The sequence below is a fragment of the Pelodiscus sinensis genome, chromosome 12 (genome assembly GCF_052426305.1).
Source record: "Pelodiscus sinensis isolate ZL-2025 chromosome 12, ASM5242630v1, whole genome shotgun sequence".
NCBI classification, from domain to species: domain Eukaryota; kingdom Metazoa; phylum Chordata; order Testudines; family Trionychidae; genus Pelodiscus; species Pelodiscus sinensis.
This window is the reverse complement of record NC_143063.1, coordinates 12356104-12374098: the sequence shown is the minus strand read 5'-3', so window position 1 is coordinate 12374098 and position 17995 is coordinate 12356104. Positions and strand designations below refer to the sequence as shown.

General features: G+C 47.0%; 1 protein-coding gene across 6 annotated transcripts in view; it reads right to left on the bottom strand.

The window, feature by feature from the left end:
* Positions 1-17995, bottom strand: part of PHAF1 (phagophore assembly factor 1) — a 100004-nt gene that overhangs the window by 19719 nt on the left and 62290 nt on the right. For all 6 annotated transcript variants that reach the window (XM_075940357.2, XM_089781436.1, XM_075940354.2 and 3 more), the window contains 2 exons: positions 15921-16018; positions 3245-3357 (listed from right to left, as the gene is read on the bottom strand). In XM_075940357.2, the coding sequence (XP_075796472.2) occupies positions 3245-3357; positions 15921-16018 (211 nt within the window). The remainder of the gene's footprint in view (positions 1-3244; positions 3358-15920; positions 16019-17995) is intronic.

The window sequence follows — 17995 nt, the reverse complement described above, 5'->3', positions numbered from 1 at the left end:
TTCAGCAGAAAAAAATCTTGTATACCCCGCGCATGAATATAACCCGCAGGGTATACAAGACTTTTCTGTGCCGGGGGTATATTTGCTAATTTACGGTGTGGTAGCGGGGGTGGAATTAGCCAGCCACTCACCATCCCGGTTCCTGCGCAGCCACCAGCCTCTGGGCGGGGGAGTGCTTATCCCCCTGGTTTCTCTGCAGCCACAGGAAGGGGTGGGGGAGCAGGAACCACCAGCCTCCGGGCGAGGGAGCGCTCACACACATCCACCCACCCCGTTCCTGTGCAGCCGCAGGAACCACCAGCCTCTGGTAAGTTAAAAAAAACTGCTGGTGAGTAAAAAAACCCCTATATACTCTGCACCCAAATATACCCCATGGGGGTGGTGGTGCGGGGTTTGTAAAAACGAGTATGACCCGTGGTTTATATTCGCTAAATTACGGTAGTTATGTCCATAAGAGGCAGCTTGGAGCGGTAGCAGCCTCTTTCCGTGGAGGGTCCTAGTCCCCCGTAGACAGAGGCTGTGCAAGTCAGGGACAGAGGCTGCTCCGTGGCAGCATCCCCTGCCTGTTGCTGCCTGTCAGAGAGGCAGCAGCACTGTGGAGGGGGAGGAAGCAAGCAGCTCTGTGGAACCAGCATGAGAGGATAGCTTACTTAACAGCCGGCTCCCCATGTGTATCAGCTCCCACTTGTCAGCACAAGGAGGAGGGGAAAGCAGTTCATATGAGCCAGTACGCGTGAGAAGCTGGCTTGAAAGCTAGATTCATGCATCAGCTCCTGCCTGCTCCTCTCCAAGCTGCTGCTGTCTCTTGCAGGGGTCGGAGAAGGAGGGAGGCAAGCGGCTCCATGGATCCGGTGCTTAAAAGCTGGCTTTCCACGGCATCAGTTTGTGCTCCCCACTTGCTGCAGAGACAGCAACGGTGGGAGGGGAATGCGTGTAGTTGATCAGATTAACTGATAAACCCAGGCTTATCAATCATGTACTTGACAACCTGTTGACATCCCTAGTTGAAATGTATGAACAAGTCACTGTATACATACTGTCCCACAGCTCTACTTCGCTGCATAGGTATTACAATTCAGGGTATATTTTGCAAACTCAGTAGCTTTAACCCTAAACAACCTCCCGCAAACAAAAATCAGATTAACAAATCAGGAAATGAACATTTCTTTATATATTAGATTACACTGAAGTGCAATATATCAGAATTAGTTTTAACTCAAATGGTTGCTGGAAAAGTATGGGTAATTCACAAGATAAGGTTAATTGTACCACACTGCCAGTATCTCCAGCCTGAATCCCAGTTCTAGTCTTTCACTGCCAAAGGTTGCTTAACTAAGACAATCATTGTGTGAAAGGGAGCAGAACCAACACAAAACCAGGCAAATATTATGTCTATATCTGACTAGGTCTTCACAGGTCTCATGGGGAACTAAAACTACAGCGTGGTCAGCTAATATGGCTTCAGAAGTATGAGGATGCAACCAGTTTTTCAATTGTGTTAATACCACACACACACACACACACACACACACACACACACACACACACACACACACACACACACACACACTTTTTGCCAATTTTGACATGCCCTCTATGTCTAGTTAGTGTTTGGGCAGTGATATAAGCAGTGGTTCTCAAACGTTTGTAATGGTGACTCCTTTCACATAGCAAGCCTCTGAGTGCAACTCTCCTCTAATTTATATACACTTTTTTATACATTTAACACCATTCTAAATGCTAAAGGCAAAACAGGGTTTGGTAAGGAGACTGACAACTCATAACTCCTCATGTAATAAGTTTGTGATCCTCTGAGGGATCTCAACCACCAGTATGAGAATCCCTGGATATAAGTCAAGGATACACATGCCTCGTCTCAGAGAAAAATCTTAAATGTAATGCTGAGAGGGTAATTAATATTTGTATTTATAATTTTCAGAAGGGGTTTTCAATTGATGGAGAATTCTATTTCTCTTACCATAATTGAGAAATTTTTTCTGAGAAACAACAGGTCAGCTGATGTTTCTTCCTGGTCTATGATATCTCATAAGTATTACAAAGTGATGGACATGCAATCAAGCCAAGCCTGATTTCTTCAGGAAGAGTTACTATACATTAACTCAATCACAGAGAAACTCTAATTCTAGAAGGATGGGGAATGAATTAACTGAAGGAACTGAGTTCAGCTAGGAAAGGATGATACATGGCAAGTTTTTCTTTTAGCAAGTTCTAGAAATCTGACAGCTAATATAACATTTTCATAAAGAATGTATTTGTTGCTAACATATTTCCTTTAAATTTCAGGTATGTATGTTATCTAGACACAACACTCTACCTTAAAAAGTATCCAATTTTTCAAAACCATTTATATTATCTGGATAATATAGCTAACTCCTTCCCTACTACACCAGGATATATGATCCCTGTCCTAGGCAGCTCTCCATTATCTTCCTCTGTAAAGACAGAAGCAAAGTAACTTTAACAAATTAGCTACATTTTTAATTCATTGTTTCTTACTCCTCATTTGTAAAGTTTTCCCTCCCCTCTCCATTTTTTATCTTGTGTGTCCTAGTAATATATGAGAATCTTCTCAACATGATCACATCTGAAAAAATAACCCCGTGAAAAAAATATTTGCCACTCAAAAGAAAAATGTGAAAAACACTCAAAAGATTTTTGACAATATTTTAAAGTCCTATATAGGGCATTTCTTAACTGGCAATAAACCTTTCCTCTTGTTCTGTAAGTCCAGCCATCAAAAGAACACAGGATAAATACCTAATCAACTCACGCCACTTGGAATGCTGCCTCCAAAGAAAGAGTAAGTTTAGAATTATTTGAATGTAGAGTGAAGTGGCATAATACGTTGCTTGGCATTACAAGGTACAGGTCACACACCTACCTGACATTTCCTTGTTTCTGAAAGGGTTTTCTTATAACAGACAGCAACTGTTCATTTTTCTGGGCATATACACAGAAAAAACCCAAATTTCACTGCCACAAGAAACTCCATGAATTTGGATTGAAAGATGTTTCCACAGCCACCTGTGATTTCTCCAGGAATGTGGATATGCAGCAATAGCAGGATATTATTTCAGAGAGTTTGCAGAGTTTAAGATGTGCACAACATTTTGAAACCCACCAATGAAAATACAATAGGTTAGCTAACACATATTTCATTCAAATTTGTCCTTCCTTTCTTGACTAAAAGTGAGGACAACACGTCATCCATTCTCATTAATACCTGCAGTGAGTAAGCGGAGCCGTAAACCTGAGGGTCCAGTTCCATCTCTCAGAACATCAATGTTCTCTGCATACACATTACCAAGGAAACAGCTGAGGGGCATGAGGGGAGCCCTGAAACAGTTAGATCAGATATAACAAAAACAAACACAGGAAATGCTTAATCTTAGAACTTTCCACTAGCTCTTCAATGACAGAAGCGCTGCTAGTACAATACATTAAAAGTAAAGCATATTACCGTTGACATGGATGAGCCTAACTTGACTAGAACGAAAGGCCTGAAGTAATTTTGAGATAGTCAACTTTCATATTATACCAGAACATGCTGTTTCAGAAAAATTTTTGAAACAAATGTATTTCTTGTGAAAATAAGGGCCATATCATGCTTATACATGCTTAATTCACAGCTGCCACTACAAGTAGACAGACAGTTGTGTGCAATGTGGAGGCTTCTATACATAATACTGCCAGCATCTCTCACTCTCCAGCGCAAGTATTCCTACTGTTCCAGTCTTGGACCATTCTTGAATACAGATGGCCAAGTCTACTGACTTCTGCAATGGTTTGTTGATGAGTTAGCATTTAAAGTCTTTTTTAAGATCACAAAATGTGTGTCTCAATTCATTGAATTTAATTTTCCTGTTGTCATCTGTTACCACTTCTAAATGGCTAAGTATCTACATTATTTTAAAGGGGGATCATCAGTCTCAATGCTAGACAATTAAAAAAAATGTTGAATAAGATTAAGCTGCGCCATCTGTTCCTCAGTTCACTGGCCAATTTTCCTTTTAAAATCTTTTTCACTTATAATCACCTAATTAATTGTAACAGTAGCAGGAGAGGAATTTAGGGAAGGGCAAAGTATGTTTAAGAGAGTATATGTTGTTCCCTTAAAGTTAATTTTCCCCAATAATGTGATGTTTTTCTGTGTCTGAGAGAATACATGACTTCCCAGTGAGCTGAGTCTTTTAAGCATACACACATATATTAAAACCCAGGATGCCACATTTGGGTATAGGAATTTTTTTCCAAAGCACTTGATTCTAATTAGACTACAATGTCCATATAAACACAGTCCATTATAATTTATCACCTAATCTTGCTCATTAATCAATCAATGCATTAATATTCTCCTAGCATAAACAAAAATACTTTCTTTAACAAAACAGACACATTTTATTAAGCGAATGTTTGAAAGCAAGTTTGAATTACAAGTTTAGCAGTTATGGAGTGAATAGGGAAGCTGGGGACAAGTTTGGGTTGGGGGAAGGGTGGGTACATAATGAGCAGAGCCAGTAATGTGCTGCCCGAGCCCGGTGTGTTTATTCAATGCCCTGTTGTCATGTTGCATCATGAACTTGGTGGGAGTGACCCACGCATATATGCTGGTATCAGTGTTGCACATCAGTACCTAAGGGAACAATTTACAGAAATCCCTTTGTTTCCCATCTTGTCTAAAAAGAAGGTGGTCAGGGGCGACTAGAATAAAGCAAATGTAGTGCTCATCTTTGAAAAAGGGAAGAAGGAGAATCCAGGGAACTACAGACGAGTCAGCCTCACCTCAGTCCCTGGAAAAATCATGGAGGGGATCCTCAAGGAATCCATTTTGAAGCACTTGGAAGAGGAAAGTGATCAGGAACAGTCAGCATGGATTCACGAAGGGCAAGTCATGCCTGACCAACCTGATTGCCTTCTGTGAGGAGATAACTGGCTCTGAGGATATGGGGAAGGCAACGGACATGATAGACCTTGACTTTGGCAAAGCTTTTGATACCGTCTCTCACAATATTCTTGCCAGCAAGTTAAAGAAGCACGGATTAGATAAATGGACTGTAAGGTGGATAGAAAGCTGGCTAGATTGTTGGGTTCAATGTTTGGTTGGAAGTCGATAACAAGTGGAGTACCCCAAGGTTCTGTTCAGGGGCCAGTTTTGTTCAACATCTTTATTAATGATCTGGACGACAGGAGGGATTCCTCCCTCAGCAAGTTTTCCAATGACATGAAGCTAGAGGAAAAAGTAGATATGCTGGAGGATAGGGATAGAGTCCAGAATAAGAACAAGTTACTCACCCTATGTAGTAACGCTGGTTCTTCGAGATGTGCCCCGTGGGTGCTCCACTCTAGGTGTCGGGTCCGTCCCGGCACCGCTGGTCAGAAGCTTTCAGAGCCGTCTTCGGCCGGTCTGCGCATGCCCCCTGCAGCGCGCGGCTTTCGCGCCTTTGATCACAAGCGCAGATCGGCCCCCCCCCCCCCCCCCGCCAGTTCCTCTCACCGCTCGGTCCCTGAAAGATAAATCAAAGGGAGAGACCCGGAACGGGGAGGAGGGCGGGTCGTGGAGCACCCACGGGGCACATCTCGAAGAACCAGCGTTACTACACAGGGTGAGTAACTTGTTCTTCTTCTTCGAGTGGCCCCGTGGGTGCTCCACTCTAGGTGACTGTATAGCAGTAACCAGGACACCAGCGCTCCGGGTCAATCAATTATTGCCTGTAGAAGACAGTACTGCGGAAGCCACCGCGTGGTCTGACGCCCATCGTTGTACTATGGCATAATGTCTCATGAAGGAAGTACTTGAAGCCCAAGTAGCGGCTCTACAGATATCTGCCAGGGGAACTCCCCTGGAAAAAGCCGTAGAGGTTGCTACTGCCCTAGTTGAATGTGCCCGTGGATTGGAGGGCAACGGTCTGTTACGAATAGCGTGACACCGGGTTATGCAGAGGGAGATAAGCCTAGCTATGCGTTGAGTTGAAAGCGGCTGTCCCTTGGATCGCTGCGCTGTTGATACCAAAAGCTTATCTGTTTGGCGCCATTGTCTGGTTCTATCTATGTAGAAGGCTAGGGCACGTCTGACATCCAGTGTATGAAGCATGGCCTCCTTATTTGAGGCATGTGGTTTTGGATAAAAAGAAGGAAGTACAATCGGTTCGTTGATGTGGAACGATGAGGAGATCTTAGGGGTGAACGCTGGGTGCAACCGTAGCGTCACTGATTCTTTTGAAAACAATGTGAACGGGGGGGTCGACATCATCGCTCCCAACTCACTAACTCTGCGCGCTGATGTAATTGCAAGCAGGAAAGCAGTCTTCATAGTCAGCATGTGTAATGCTACGGATGCAAGTGGTTCAAATGGGGGAAACATAAGTGTTTCAAGAACCAAGTCCAAATTCCACGACGGTGGAGGAGGTCTCCGAGGTGGACTCAAATTATTTAGACCCTTGAGGAATCGCTTGGTGGTTGGATGTGAAAACAATGAGAACCCTTGTATTGGGGAATGGAACGCACTGATGGCCGATAGATGAACACGGAGGGATGCCAGGGAGAGTTTTGAATCCCGCAAGTGCAGCATGTAATCGAGGACCTGGTGTAATGGAGCGGACAGGGGTTGGACGTTGTTTTGAAGGCACCAAGCCGAGTATCTGCGCCATTTAGCGAGGTAAGTACGTCTTGTTGAATTCTTTCTACTATGAATTCGAATGGACTTGACCTGCTGTGAGCAAAGGTTCTCATCCTGGTCGAGCCAGTCAGGAGCCACGCTGTCAGGTGTTGCGTCTCCAGCTTGGGATGTAGCAGAGAACCCCGTTCTTGGGAGAGAAGGTTCTGGTGTAAAGGCAGAGGCCACGGAGGCCGCAGAGACATCCTGTGCAAGAACGGATACCAAGCTTGCCTGGGCCAGGCAGGTGCTATCAAAATCACCGTTGCTGCCTCCGTTCTGATCTTTTCCAGTGTTCTGGGAATGAGAACTATTGGAGGGAACGCGTACAGTAGTGATTTCTTCCAGCTGGTTAGAAGTGCATTGCCTAGCGATCCCTTGCCGATCCCTGCTCTGGAACAGAACAGGCGACACTTCTTGTTGGAGGCCGTCGCGAACAGATCTACCAGGGGTGTGCCCCATCTGTTGAAGACTTCCTGAATCACATCTTGCCTCATCTCCCACTCATGGTCGACGGGGAAGCGCCTGCTTAGGGAGTTGGCAATGACATTGGCTATGCCAGGTAAGTAGGATGCTGCTATGATGATATTGTTCCTTATGCACCAGTTCCAGCACCATACCGCTTCTGTGCATAGGGAACGTGACCTCGCTCCGCCTTTTCTGTTTAGGTAGTACATCGCTGCCATATTGTCCGTAAACACTTTGACTGTTTTGCCCTTCAGGTGAGTATGGAAGTGTTTGCATGCCAGGAATATTGCACGCAACTCCAGTCTGTTGATATGTAGACGCCTCTCGGCGGGAGACCAGTGACCTTGTATGCGTTTGTCGCCCATGTGCGCACCCCATCCGATGAGGGAGGCGTCCGACGTCAGCTGTATCGATGGGATTGGTCTGTGGAAAGGCATTCCCACGAGAATGTTTGATGCCTTGGTCCACCAGCGGAGAGACATGTGAACATGGAGCGGAGGAGAAACTTGCTTGTGAATGTCGTGTCTTCCCGGCACATACACCGTTGACAGCCAGTGTTGCAGGTTTCTGAGGTGGAGGCGTGCATTGGGAACGACAAACGTGGCCGCAGCCATGTGGCCCAGGAGACGCAGACAGGTATGTACTGAGACTACTGGGCCCTTGCCTAGTAAAGTGACCAGGTCCTTTATCGCCTGGAATCTGTCCTTCGGTAAATAGGCTCTTGCCGTCTTTGAGTCAAGAACTGCCCCTATGAACTGTATATTCTGCGTTGGAGTGGGGGTCGATTTCTGCATGTTCACAATTAGTCCTAGAGAGTCGAACACTCGTCTGACCGTTGTGACCATGAGGGATGTTTCTTCCTGTGATGCGCCCTTTTATCATACAGTTGTCCAGATAAGGGAATATGATGACTCGCATTCGCCGGAGGTGCGCCGCAACGACTGCGAGGGTCTTTGAGAATACCCACGGGGCCGAAGCGAGACCGAATGGGAGGAAACGATATTGGAAATGCTCGTCCTTTATGATGAAGCGCAGGAATCGTCTGTGTGCGGGATGTATCGTTATATGAAAGTACGCATCCTGTAGGTCGAGGGCCGCGAACCAATCGTTGTTGTCCAGAGCTGGGATGATTGTCGTGAGCGTCGTCATTTTGAATCGCTGTTTTCTGAGGTAGTGATTCAACTGGCGTAGATCCAGAATGGGTCTCCATCCCCCCGTTTTCTTTTGTGTTAGGAAATAACGTGAATAGAACCCTTTTCCCTTGAAGTCCTCTGGGACCTTCTCTATCGCCCCGATAGATAGTAGGCGATAGGCCTCTTGTTGCAGGAGGTCCTCGTGAGAAGGGTCCCTGAAAAGGGACGGGGATGGTGGGGTGGTAGGAAGGAGGGATGTGAATGGGATGGTGAGACCGGATCTTATTACCTCCAACACCCATTTGTCTGATGTTACAGCAGCCCACTGATGATAATAGGGTTGCAGTCTGTGATGAAAAATGGGCTTGGCATCTCTGGCAACGATTGGAGTGTTCAGCATGCCCTCGACATGGGAGTCAAACCTGCTGTTTGGGCGCCCCGGCATTGTTCACTCTAGTCGGCTGAGGACGTCTGCGCTGCGGTTTCTGCCTAGGGTGACCTTTATCGTAAGGACAGTTTTGTTGTCTCCGGAATTGATAGTCATACCGTTTTTGGAACGGAAAATATTGTCTGCGGCGGAAAGGTGGGGCGTACATTCCGAGAGTATGTAAGGTTGTTCGCGAGTCCTTCCCTGTATGGAGTACCTCATCCGTTTTTTCCGCGAAGAGCTTAATCCTATCGAATGGAAGGTCTTCCACCTTGGATTGTAACTCTAGGTACTGCGGCCGTTGCTAGCCATGAGGCCCTTCGCATGGATACTGCCGTAGCAACTGTTCTCGCCGCTGTGTCAGCCATGTCACTGGCAATTTGCAGACCTGCTCTGGCACACGCATATTTCTCTTGAATTATCTCGCGGAGGAAACCCTATCGGCCTCGGAGATTCGTTGTGCAATTTCCGTCAATCTTGCAATGTTATCGAAGCTATGGTTGGACAAGAGAGCCGCATAATTAGTGATACGCAGGAGCAGTGTGGATGAAGAATACACCTTCTGTCCAAAGGTGTCTAGCTTTTTTGCATCCTTGTCAGCTGCTGAATTTCTGACCTGTGGGTTCTTTGCTCTCTGCAAGGCTGCGTCCACCACCAGTGAATTTGGCTGGGGGTGAGTGAACAGGAACTCTGCCCCTTTGGCTGCTATGAAGTATCTTTTCTCCTCCCTTTTACACGATGGGGTAACTGAGGCCGGCGTGTTCCAGATCTCTGAAGCCGACTCTAGAATTGCCTCGTCTAGCGGTAAGGCCGTTCTGGATTGATGCCTAGGGTGTAAGTTCTTCCACAACTTATGTTGTTTCGCTTGCACATCTGTTAGTTGGACTTCCTGTGACTGTGCCACCCTCTTGAATAGGTCTTGGAATTCACAGGCATTATCCGGTGGTGAAGGATCCCCCACGAAAACTGCATCATCTGGGGAGGGTGATTGAACATCCCCAGGGGAAGCTGCAGGCGTGTGCTCGCCTGTATCCGAAATTTGACCCTCCTCCGGGTCAGAGGGGACTGATGTTGAGGGTGCCGTGGGAAGGGGCGGTTTCGGTGAATGAGGTCTTTGATATTCAGGGGCATGCGGTGAAGCCTGTCTATGATACGGCTGGTGGCAACAGCAAGAGTGGGAATGGGAGTGTGATCTGCCCTTCCTTATAGGGGCATGATAACTCCTGTGAGTATGATAATCATAATCAGGAGATGATCTCCTTGATGTATATCTGCTGTTGTGCCTGCTCCGATATGATCTGGGAGGCGAGCAAGTCGGCGAGCGAGATCTGTGCGGAGAGCCCCGTCTATAAGAGTAATTCGAGCAGGAGCGTCTATGATCGCTATTATACGCTGAAGAATAAGCCCCCATGTCTGAGTGACATGCAGGAGGGGAAGGCTCCGGTGAGAAGTATAGTGAAGGTGACCTGGAATGGTACCTAGATGCTGATTTCCTTGCTGTGTTAGTAGGAACAGCTGCCAGGGACTGCTGGGCAGCTGTCAGGTCTCCTGCTGTGTTGCCATGGTGATGCTCAGCACAGGCTGGCTGGGAATGCCTTGAAGGAAGAGATTGCAATCTCGGAGCCGAGGGATGGGAGGACTGAGCAGCTCTCGGCTGGGAGTTAATGATTTCCCTAGGCAGGGAGTGAGAGCTTTCGCACGGCACTGAGCTGTCAAACGGCATCGGGTTAATGCTTTCCCCTGGCACGGAGCGGGGGAGCTCCGGGGGAATTCCTCTCCTGCGGTGCCATCTGCCCTGTCGGCACCACGCGGTGAGCCGTGGTCTCCCGGTGCCTCTGTGTGTTTTCTGGAGCGGCCAGTGCTCGCTCCTGGGGGGGGGGTCGGGGATGCCTTTCTCAGCGGTCCCGACCCCGTTGCCGCTTCTGACTCGTCCCGCTGCTGCGGGGACAGTTCCCTGTCAGGCGGTTTCGTTGGTGGCATTAGCGGCATGGCCAGCTTATCCCCCGAAGGGGTTCTGGTATGTACATGCTCCCTATGAGTAGGGGCAGCCGCTTCAGAAGCCGAAGCTGTGCGCGGCTTTGCTTGTTCTGTCACAGACCGGGGAAGCGTTGTAGATGCCGGTCTCGCCTCCGACTTCTCCTGGCTCACCCGCGGCAGGGGGACAGCGGGGAGCGAGCGGGTGGGAGACGTCTTTTTCTTTTTTGTTTTAGGCACCCCTGGGGATAGCGCCCTTCTCTTTGGGGCAACTGTTTGCTCCTGAGTAGTTTGTGGCGGCTGAAGAGCCTTATCGCAAAGGAGGAGCTTGAGCCGGAGATCCCTGTCCCTGTGCGCTCGCGGGGTTAACTTGAGGCAATGGACGCATTTTGGGGGTACATGGGACTCCCCCAAACAACTGACACATACTGTGTGTCCATCTGAGGCTGGCATAGCCTCTTTGCACTGGGAGCACCTTTCGAATCATGGTGTCCCAGGCATGATTCAGTTACCTAGGCAAACTGCCGCACTGACAGAAATTGCCTAGAAAAACGTCTTTCTTTCTTTTTTTTACTAACTAACTAATTAACAAGTAACGAACTATCTAATAAAAAAAAGCTAACTATCTAATAAAAACTAACTAATTTACAATGTCTTTCTGACAGGATTTGCTCTGAGGAGATCATGGAGCTCCGCCAGCAATCTGGGGCGGCTGAGAGGAACTGGCGGGGGGGGCCGGTCTGTGCTTGTGATCAAAGGCGCGAAAGCCGCGCGCTGCAGGGGGCATGCGCAGACCAGCCGAAGACGGCTCTGAAAGCTTCCGACCAGCGGCGCCGGGACGGACCCGACACCTAGAGTGGAGCACCCACGGGGCCACTCGAAGAAGAACTAGGACAAATAAGGAGGATTGGGCCAAAAGAAATCTGATGAGGTTCAAGAAGAAGTGCAGAATCCTGCACTTGGGACGGAAGACTCCCAAGCACTGCTGCAGGCTAGGAACCAACTGGTTAAGTAGCAATTTGGCAAAAAAGGATCCAGGGATTACAGTGGATGAGAAGCTGGATATGAGTCAACAATGTGCCCTTGTATCCAAGAAGGCTAATGGCATACTGGGATGCATTAGTAGGAGCACTGCCAGCAGATCCAGGGAAATTATTATTCCCATTTATTTGGCATTGGTGAGGCCACATCTGGGGTACTGCATCCAATTCTAGAGCCCCCATTACAGAAAGGATGTGGACGCACTGGAGAGAGCCCTGCGGAGGGCAACTATAATTATTAGGGGGCTGGAGCACATGACATATGAGTAGTGGCTGAGTGATTTGGGCCTGTTTAGTTGTGTAAGCCAGCTGCTTGGGTCCTGGATCCCTGATCTGTGCTCAGGCCTGGAACTAAATGTCCAGCGGCTCCCTTTAAACCCTGGGGCCATAAGTACAGGGTGGGCAGCAACACAAGTGCAGTCCCACAGTTAGTAAGGCCCAGACTTTGGGGCAGGGCAGCAAAGCAAACACAGTCCCACAGGTAGTAAGGCCCTGGTTCAGGGTAGGGCAGCAAAACTAGGGTTGCCAGGTGTCTGGTTTTGAAACGGACAGTCCAGTATTTGAGCTTTCTGTTTGGGGAACAAACAGAAAATATAAACGAGAAAATATAAATGTCTGGTATTTTCTAAATAAGATGCAATGTAGACTGTGATGTAACGTCAAGTGTGTTCGGTATTTTTGTTGAAACCATCTGGCAACCATAAGCAAAACACACACAGTCCCACAGTTTGTAAGGCCCAAGCTGTGGTTCAAGGCGGGGCAGTAACACAAACGCAGTCCCACAGGCAAGAGAGGGGAGGGGAAGACTGCCACCTGTTATGTGGGATGGCAGGGGGGATGTGGGCCCTGCCTACTCCACCGATTTCCAGCGCAGGGCCTTAGCAGCAGAAGCCCTGACTGCCATTGGGGTTAGTGAGGAGCTGGCCTGCAACACTCTGACACTCTCTAAAGTGCTATAAGATCAGCCTGACAGTCATCGGCGTCCCTTGGACCACTTCCTGACTCCCTTTCAGTATCTACCTGGCCCCACATGAGCTGCTGGTTCTCAGGGTTATCGTAGTCTGCACCCTCGGGCAGGGTAAAGAAGGTCTCCTCTTAGAAGTGGGGGCCCGGCAGTCCGGGCTGGTCCTCAGCCTCTGCAAGGTCCTCAGGGCCCTCCTGGCTTGGGAGCTCAGGGCAGGCTTCTGCTTCCTCCAGTGGCTGGGGCCTTACTGAACTCCTAGGCTGGACTTTTATCCTACCTGCCCCACCCCTGGGCTCCCAGGGAATTAAAGGGGCAGGACTGGGCTTGGCTCACCCACGCTTAGAGGGAGGTTCCTCTCCCTCAGGGCTGTGAGCGGCCACCACTGCTCACTACAAGTCTTCAGAAAAGAAGAGTGAGGGGAGATTTGATAGCAGTCTTTAACTATCTGAAGAGGGGTTCCAAAGAGGATGGAGAGAAGCTGTTCTCAGTGGTGACAGATAACAAAACGAGGAGCAATGGTCTCAAGTTCCAGTAGGGGAGGTCTAGATTGGATATTAGAAAAAAAATATTTCACTAGGAGGGTGGTAAAAGACTGGAATGGATTACCTAGGAAAGTGGTGGAATCTCAGTTCCTAGATGTTTTTATGTCTTGGCTTGAACAAGCTCTGGCTGGATTTAGTTGGGATTGGTTCTGCTTTTAACAGGGGGTTGGACTCTATGACCACCTGAGGTCTCTGCCAACCCTGTGACTGTATGATTCTAAGCCCCCAGGGGAAAAATACTTTCAAAGTTCTGAACCTTGAAGTAATTGTAACAGTACAGTATCGCTTAATATGGGGCAATAAAATGCTATGTCAAAATTAAATGCAACATTTCTTTTAGACAGGGAAAAAGACATGAGGATTCGTTGTCCTAGTCATAAAGGATTTATGCAAGTAACTCCCATTCATACTTAGGGGAATTAGACACCCCCATCCACTGAGAATCAATGAGATGAAAACAAACCATATATAACAAATTATTCATACGCTAAATAAGCACAGAGATTGCTATTTTATTATTTGTATTGCAGTCGAGTTTAAGAGCTCTAATCAGAAATTAAGGCCCCATTGTGATAGACTCTATACAAACACATAGCAAAAATATAGTTCCTTGTGTACACACAAACTGTGTAAGAATAATGGCTTTTTTAAATATAGCTTGTCTCCTCACTCTTGGGATGTATATTGTCACTGTTGGAGAAAATTTTTCTTCAATTTCCCTTGCTTCTTCTATACTATCCCACCTACCTCCTGAGCTTAATTTTGATCTCACTTGATTTAAGGGTTCTTTACACTTCAAGGGTGTGAACTGTAGTTGACTTGCTGCACTCTGATCTACCACCTATGGATGCTGCTGGCATGAACTAAAAAAGTAGCCAATTCATGTTAACATACTCCTATTTTAAAGAAGAGTAACATCAACTAGGAACCTTTTAGTCCATGCCATAGTGTACACATTGCCTTACCTTAGTGCAGTGGTTCTCAAACTTTTGGGTGCGCGGCCCATCCTGCTCAACACAGACCATCAGCCAATCACCCATGATGACAAAATGGGTGTAGGGCGCAAGAGTGGGCTGAGGATGGGGAGTCTGGGTGGGAGGTGCAAGAATAGGGTGGGGCTGCAGAATCTGAGTAGGAGGGAGCATGCTGGAGCTGAGAGGGAGGGTTTGGGTTGCAGGGAGGGTGCAGGAAAGGGGTGGGGGTGTAGGGTCTCAGTGGGAGAGGGTGCATGAGGACAATGGGGATGCAGGGTCTGGACATGAGAAGGGATGGGGGGGTGCTTACATTGCTCTGTGCCTCCTGCTGTTCCCACGCACTGCCCTGTTATTCCCATTGGTCATGATTCCGGCCAATGGGAGCAGCGGAGAAAACTTCCAAGAGAGCAGTTTCCTGTGGTGCCATTTCACCCAGCTGGGAAAAAGGGGACCAGCACCACATGCAGCTGCTTCCTGCCTCCGCAAGCCAAATCCAACCTTCAAGGCTCCCCTCCCCTGCAGTGAGCGCCTCCTAGCAGCGGGAAGATGGTGCTGGCACTCCAGCCTCAGAGGGGGAGGAGGCTGCAGAACTGCAGTATCAAAGCAGGCTCCCTCCTGAAGGGAGCGGGTGTGGCAAGCCCTGAGCTCACAGCTCTACAGACCACACTTTCAGAACCACTGTCTTAGTGCAACTAATCTAAATGGATTTTACACTAGGGACGGCAACGTGTGGATGACTACACGATTAACGGATAAGCCCAGGCTTATTGGTTAATCTTGTCGACAACATGCACTCTTCCCCTTGCTGTCTCTGCATCAGAGGCAGCAAGGGGGAGGGAGTGGGAGCCAGTGCCTGTGAGGAGCTGGCTTAAAAGCTGACTCCCCATGATCTTAGAATCTGCTTGCCTCTCATCCCTACACAGACTGGCTTTGTGGACCCACATGTCTCTCCCCACCTTGCTGTCTCCTACAGAGGTGAGGGGTGAGGCAGGCAGGAGCTGGTGCTGGGGGATCTGTGGTGCCAACTGCCCCCTCCGGCACTGCTGCCTGTATCAGAGGCAGCAGTGTGGGTGCGGGTAGGGAGGGATGCCATGAACAGACACTGCTCCACAGCAGCAGCCCCTGTCCATGGGGGGGCCCAAGCACTCCGCAGACAGGCTGCTCTAGCATCCCACAGAGACGGCTCTGTCCACAGCAAACCTGGGCCCGCCCTGGACAGAGGCTGCTCTGCAGCAGCACCCCTGTTGGCGGGCGGTCCACCCTGTCAGCTGCTGCCACTCTGTGCTGCTGCCTCTGTATTAGAGGCAGCAGCAAAGGGTGGCAGGCGGAGCCAGTCTGTATTGGAAGCCAGTTTTTAAACCGGTTCCTTTCACGGATCAACTCCCGCCTGCCACCCTATGCTGCTGCCTCTGATAGAGGGGCAGCAGCATTACCAATTTCATGTGGTAATGACTATTCAATTACACACTAGCATCCCTATTCTACACCAGATTCATACCATAAATCAGATCAGAATTTAATCTGGTTTCATCCAAAAGTACATGCTCAATATCTAGACATATCTGAACACAAAATCCAAAAAAGGAACAAACGGAACTGGACACTGAATTTCTTATGCATTTAGCATTCACTTAAGCATTCACTTAAGTCTAAACAATAAATACAAGTGAAGGAGAAAAAAATTAGATATTGGTTAACTATCCTTGACAATTCAGCTACACATACTTGGTATCCTGCAGGCTGTTTCCATTGTAGATGTACATACGTTTCACAGTTGCACCATGGGGAATTTGCAGAGAAGCTAAGCCATGAGCAAAGTTAGGCTGTGGATATACGAAAATGTTTTGACTATTGTATACTGTAAAACTACCACATAAATTACTCCAAAAATGCACATCTCTATTAAAAATCATATACTAGACAATTGTGTAAGTAAACAGTCACTGTACTTCGCTAGTTAAAATTAATCTTACTATTTGTACACCACAAGTATAGAGAAAAAACACTAGAAAAATATTAATTTGCACTATGCTGCTCATTGATTCCTATGGTGGGATGGAAAAGCTCAATTCTTTTATCAACCCATACTAAGATGGCTGTAGTTTTTCAGTCTCCTAACATTAGGCACACATATACCCAAGACACTCTAGTCTAGTCCAATGTGAAAGTATTTGTTCTGGCCTGCTACACCATTTATAGTCTTGGAAAATTGTAGAATATGAAGCCTTTAACATATGGCTGTCACTTTGTTTAAAAAACAACACGCTTGCTTTCTAAAACCTCTTCATAGCTCCCAAAAAATTAATGTTAGTATTTTTGTTGGTTAGGAGAGTACTTTTTCCCTGGGGGTTTAAAATCATATAATCATGGGGTTGGAAGAGACCTCAGGAGGTCATAGAGTCTGTGGAAGCCAAGGGATTTGTATGTAGCCATTTTGACCTTTTGGTTAGCCTAACTCATGCTAACTCTGAGACCTAACAACACAGAGTACTGAGAGAGACACTGTTTTTGCCTCTTGTCTCTCTTGTGCTTGAGATAAGGATAGAATGCTGACTCTAGTGAAGACCTTGAGATAAGGTGGCATCTGAAGAGAATTGTTATGGAAAAGGGAATAATTGTTTATTGTTATTATATATAAACAGTCAGTATATATATTGGCTTCTAATTGTTTTGTATTTGACGATCTGCCTAGCAGCAGCTTCTTCCCTTGCAATATTGCTCGAATAAACTGTCTCTGACTACTTGTTGCTCACAAATGCAGAGTGAAGGCCTGTTTTCTTCTACAAGTCCAACCCCCTGTTAAAAGCAGAACCAAGACATGCATCTGATGACGTGGGTCTTTGCCCACAAAAGCTTCTGCTCCAATAAATCCATTAGTCCAGAGGTTCCCAAACTTTTCGGCATCACGCCCCCTTTTTGACTTTTGAGAAACCCTCACGCCCCCCAGGGCCGAAAAACAAAAATAGCAGCGAACCTTGGGGGGGAGATTGACAGGGGAGGGGGAGCGGGAGCTGGGTTGCCTCGGCCCCCCCCCCGGAATATCTTCATGCCCCCCCAGTTTTGGAACCCATGTGTTAGTCTATATGGTGCCACAGAACTTCTTGTTGTTTAGATGTGTTAAAATTAGCCTTAATTGTGTTTTCCAGTTAGTTAGTCAAAGTTGGTACTTAAATAACATGCATGAGTCTGCAATGGTTAACATCTTTCCTACGGGCTCTTTAAAAAATAGGCACAACATTGGCTATTCTCCAGTTTCCTGTATAATACTTGATATTTTAAAATCTTGCACTAAGCAGTTCAGGCAACCAATTTTTACAATCTTTCAGAACTCTTGGGTGAATACTATCTGATCCTGCTGATATATTGCAATTTGGTGTATCAATTTGTTTCAGTATTTTTGACACCTTATTCACTTAATTATCTAGAAAGGATACCTTTTGCCTGGGTATCACCCTATTCTATTCTCCTATTTATTGAAGACTCATACAAAAGTCATTAAGCTTCTTTGCAATGCCCATAACCTGTAAATGCTCTCTCTACACACAGCTAGTCTAGTGATTTAAAAATGAGCTTATATGATGAGAACATATGCCACTATATTGGCTAAACTAACCCTCCCACTCCTTTTTAGTTTTTGCCATGCAATCCAGCACTGTGAAATATGTGTTGCTTTTAGGTTATGCCAATGAATCATACTTATGCCTCCTTTTACATTGCCACAATAGATCTGATCTTTTTCCAGTAAAGTCAGAGACATTTACCAGTTTCAATGGGTATAAGATTAGACCCATTTATGCATT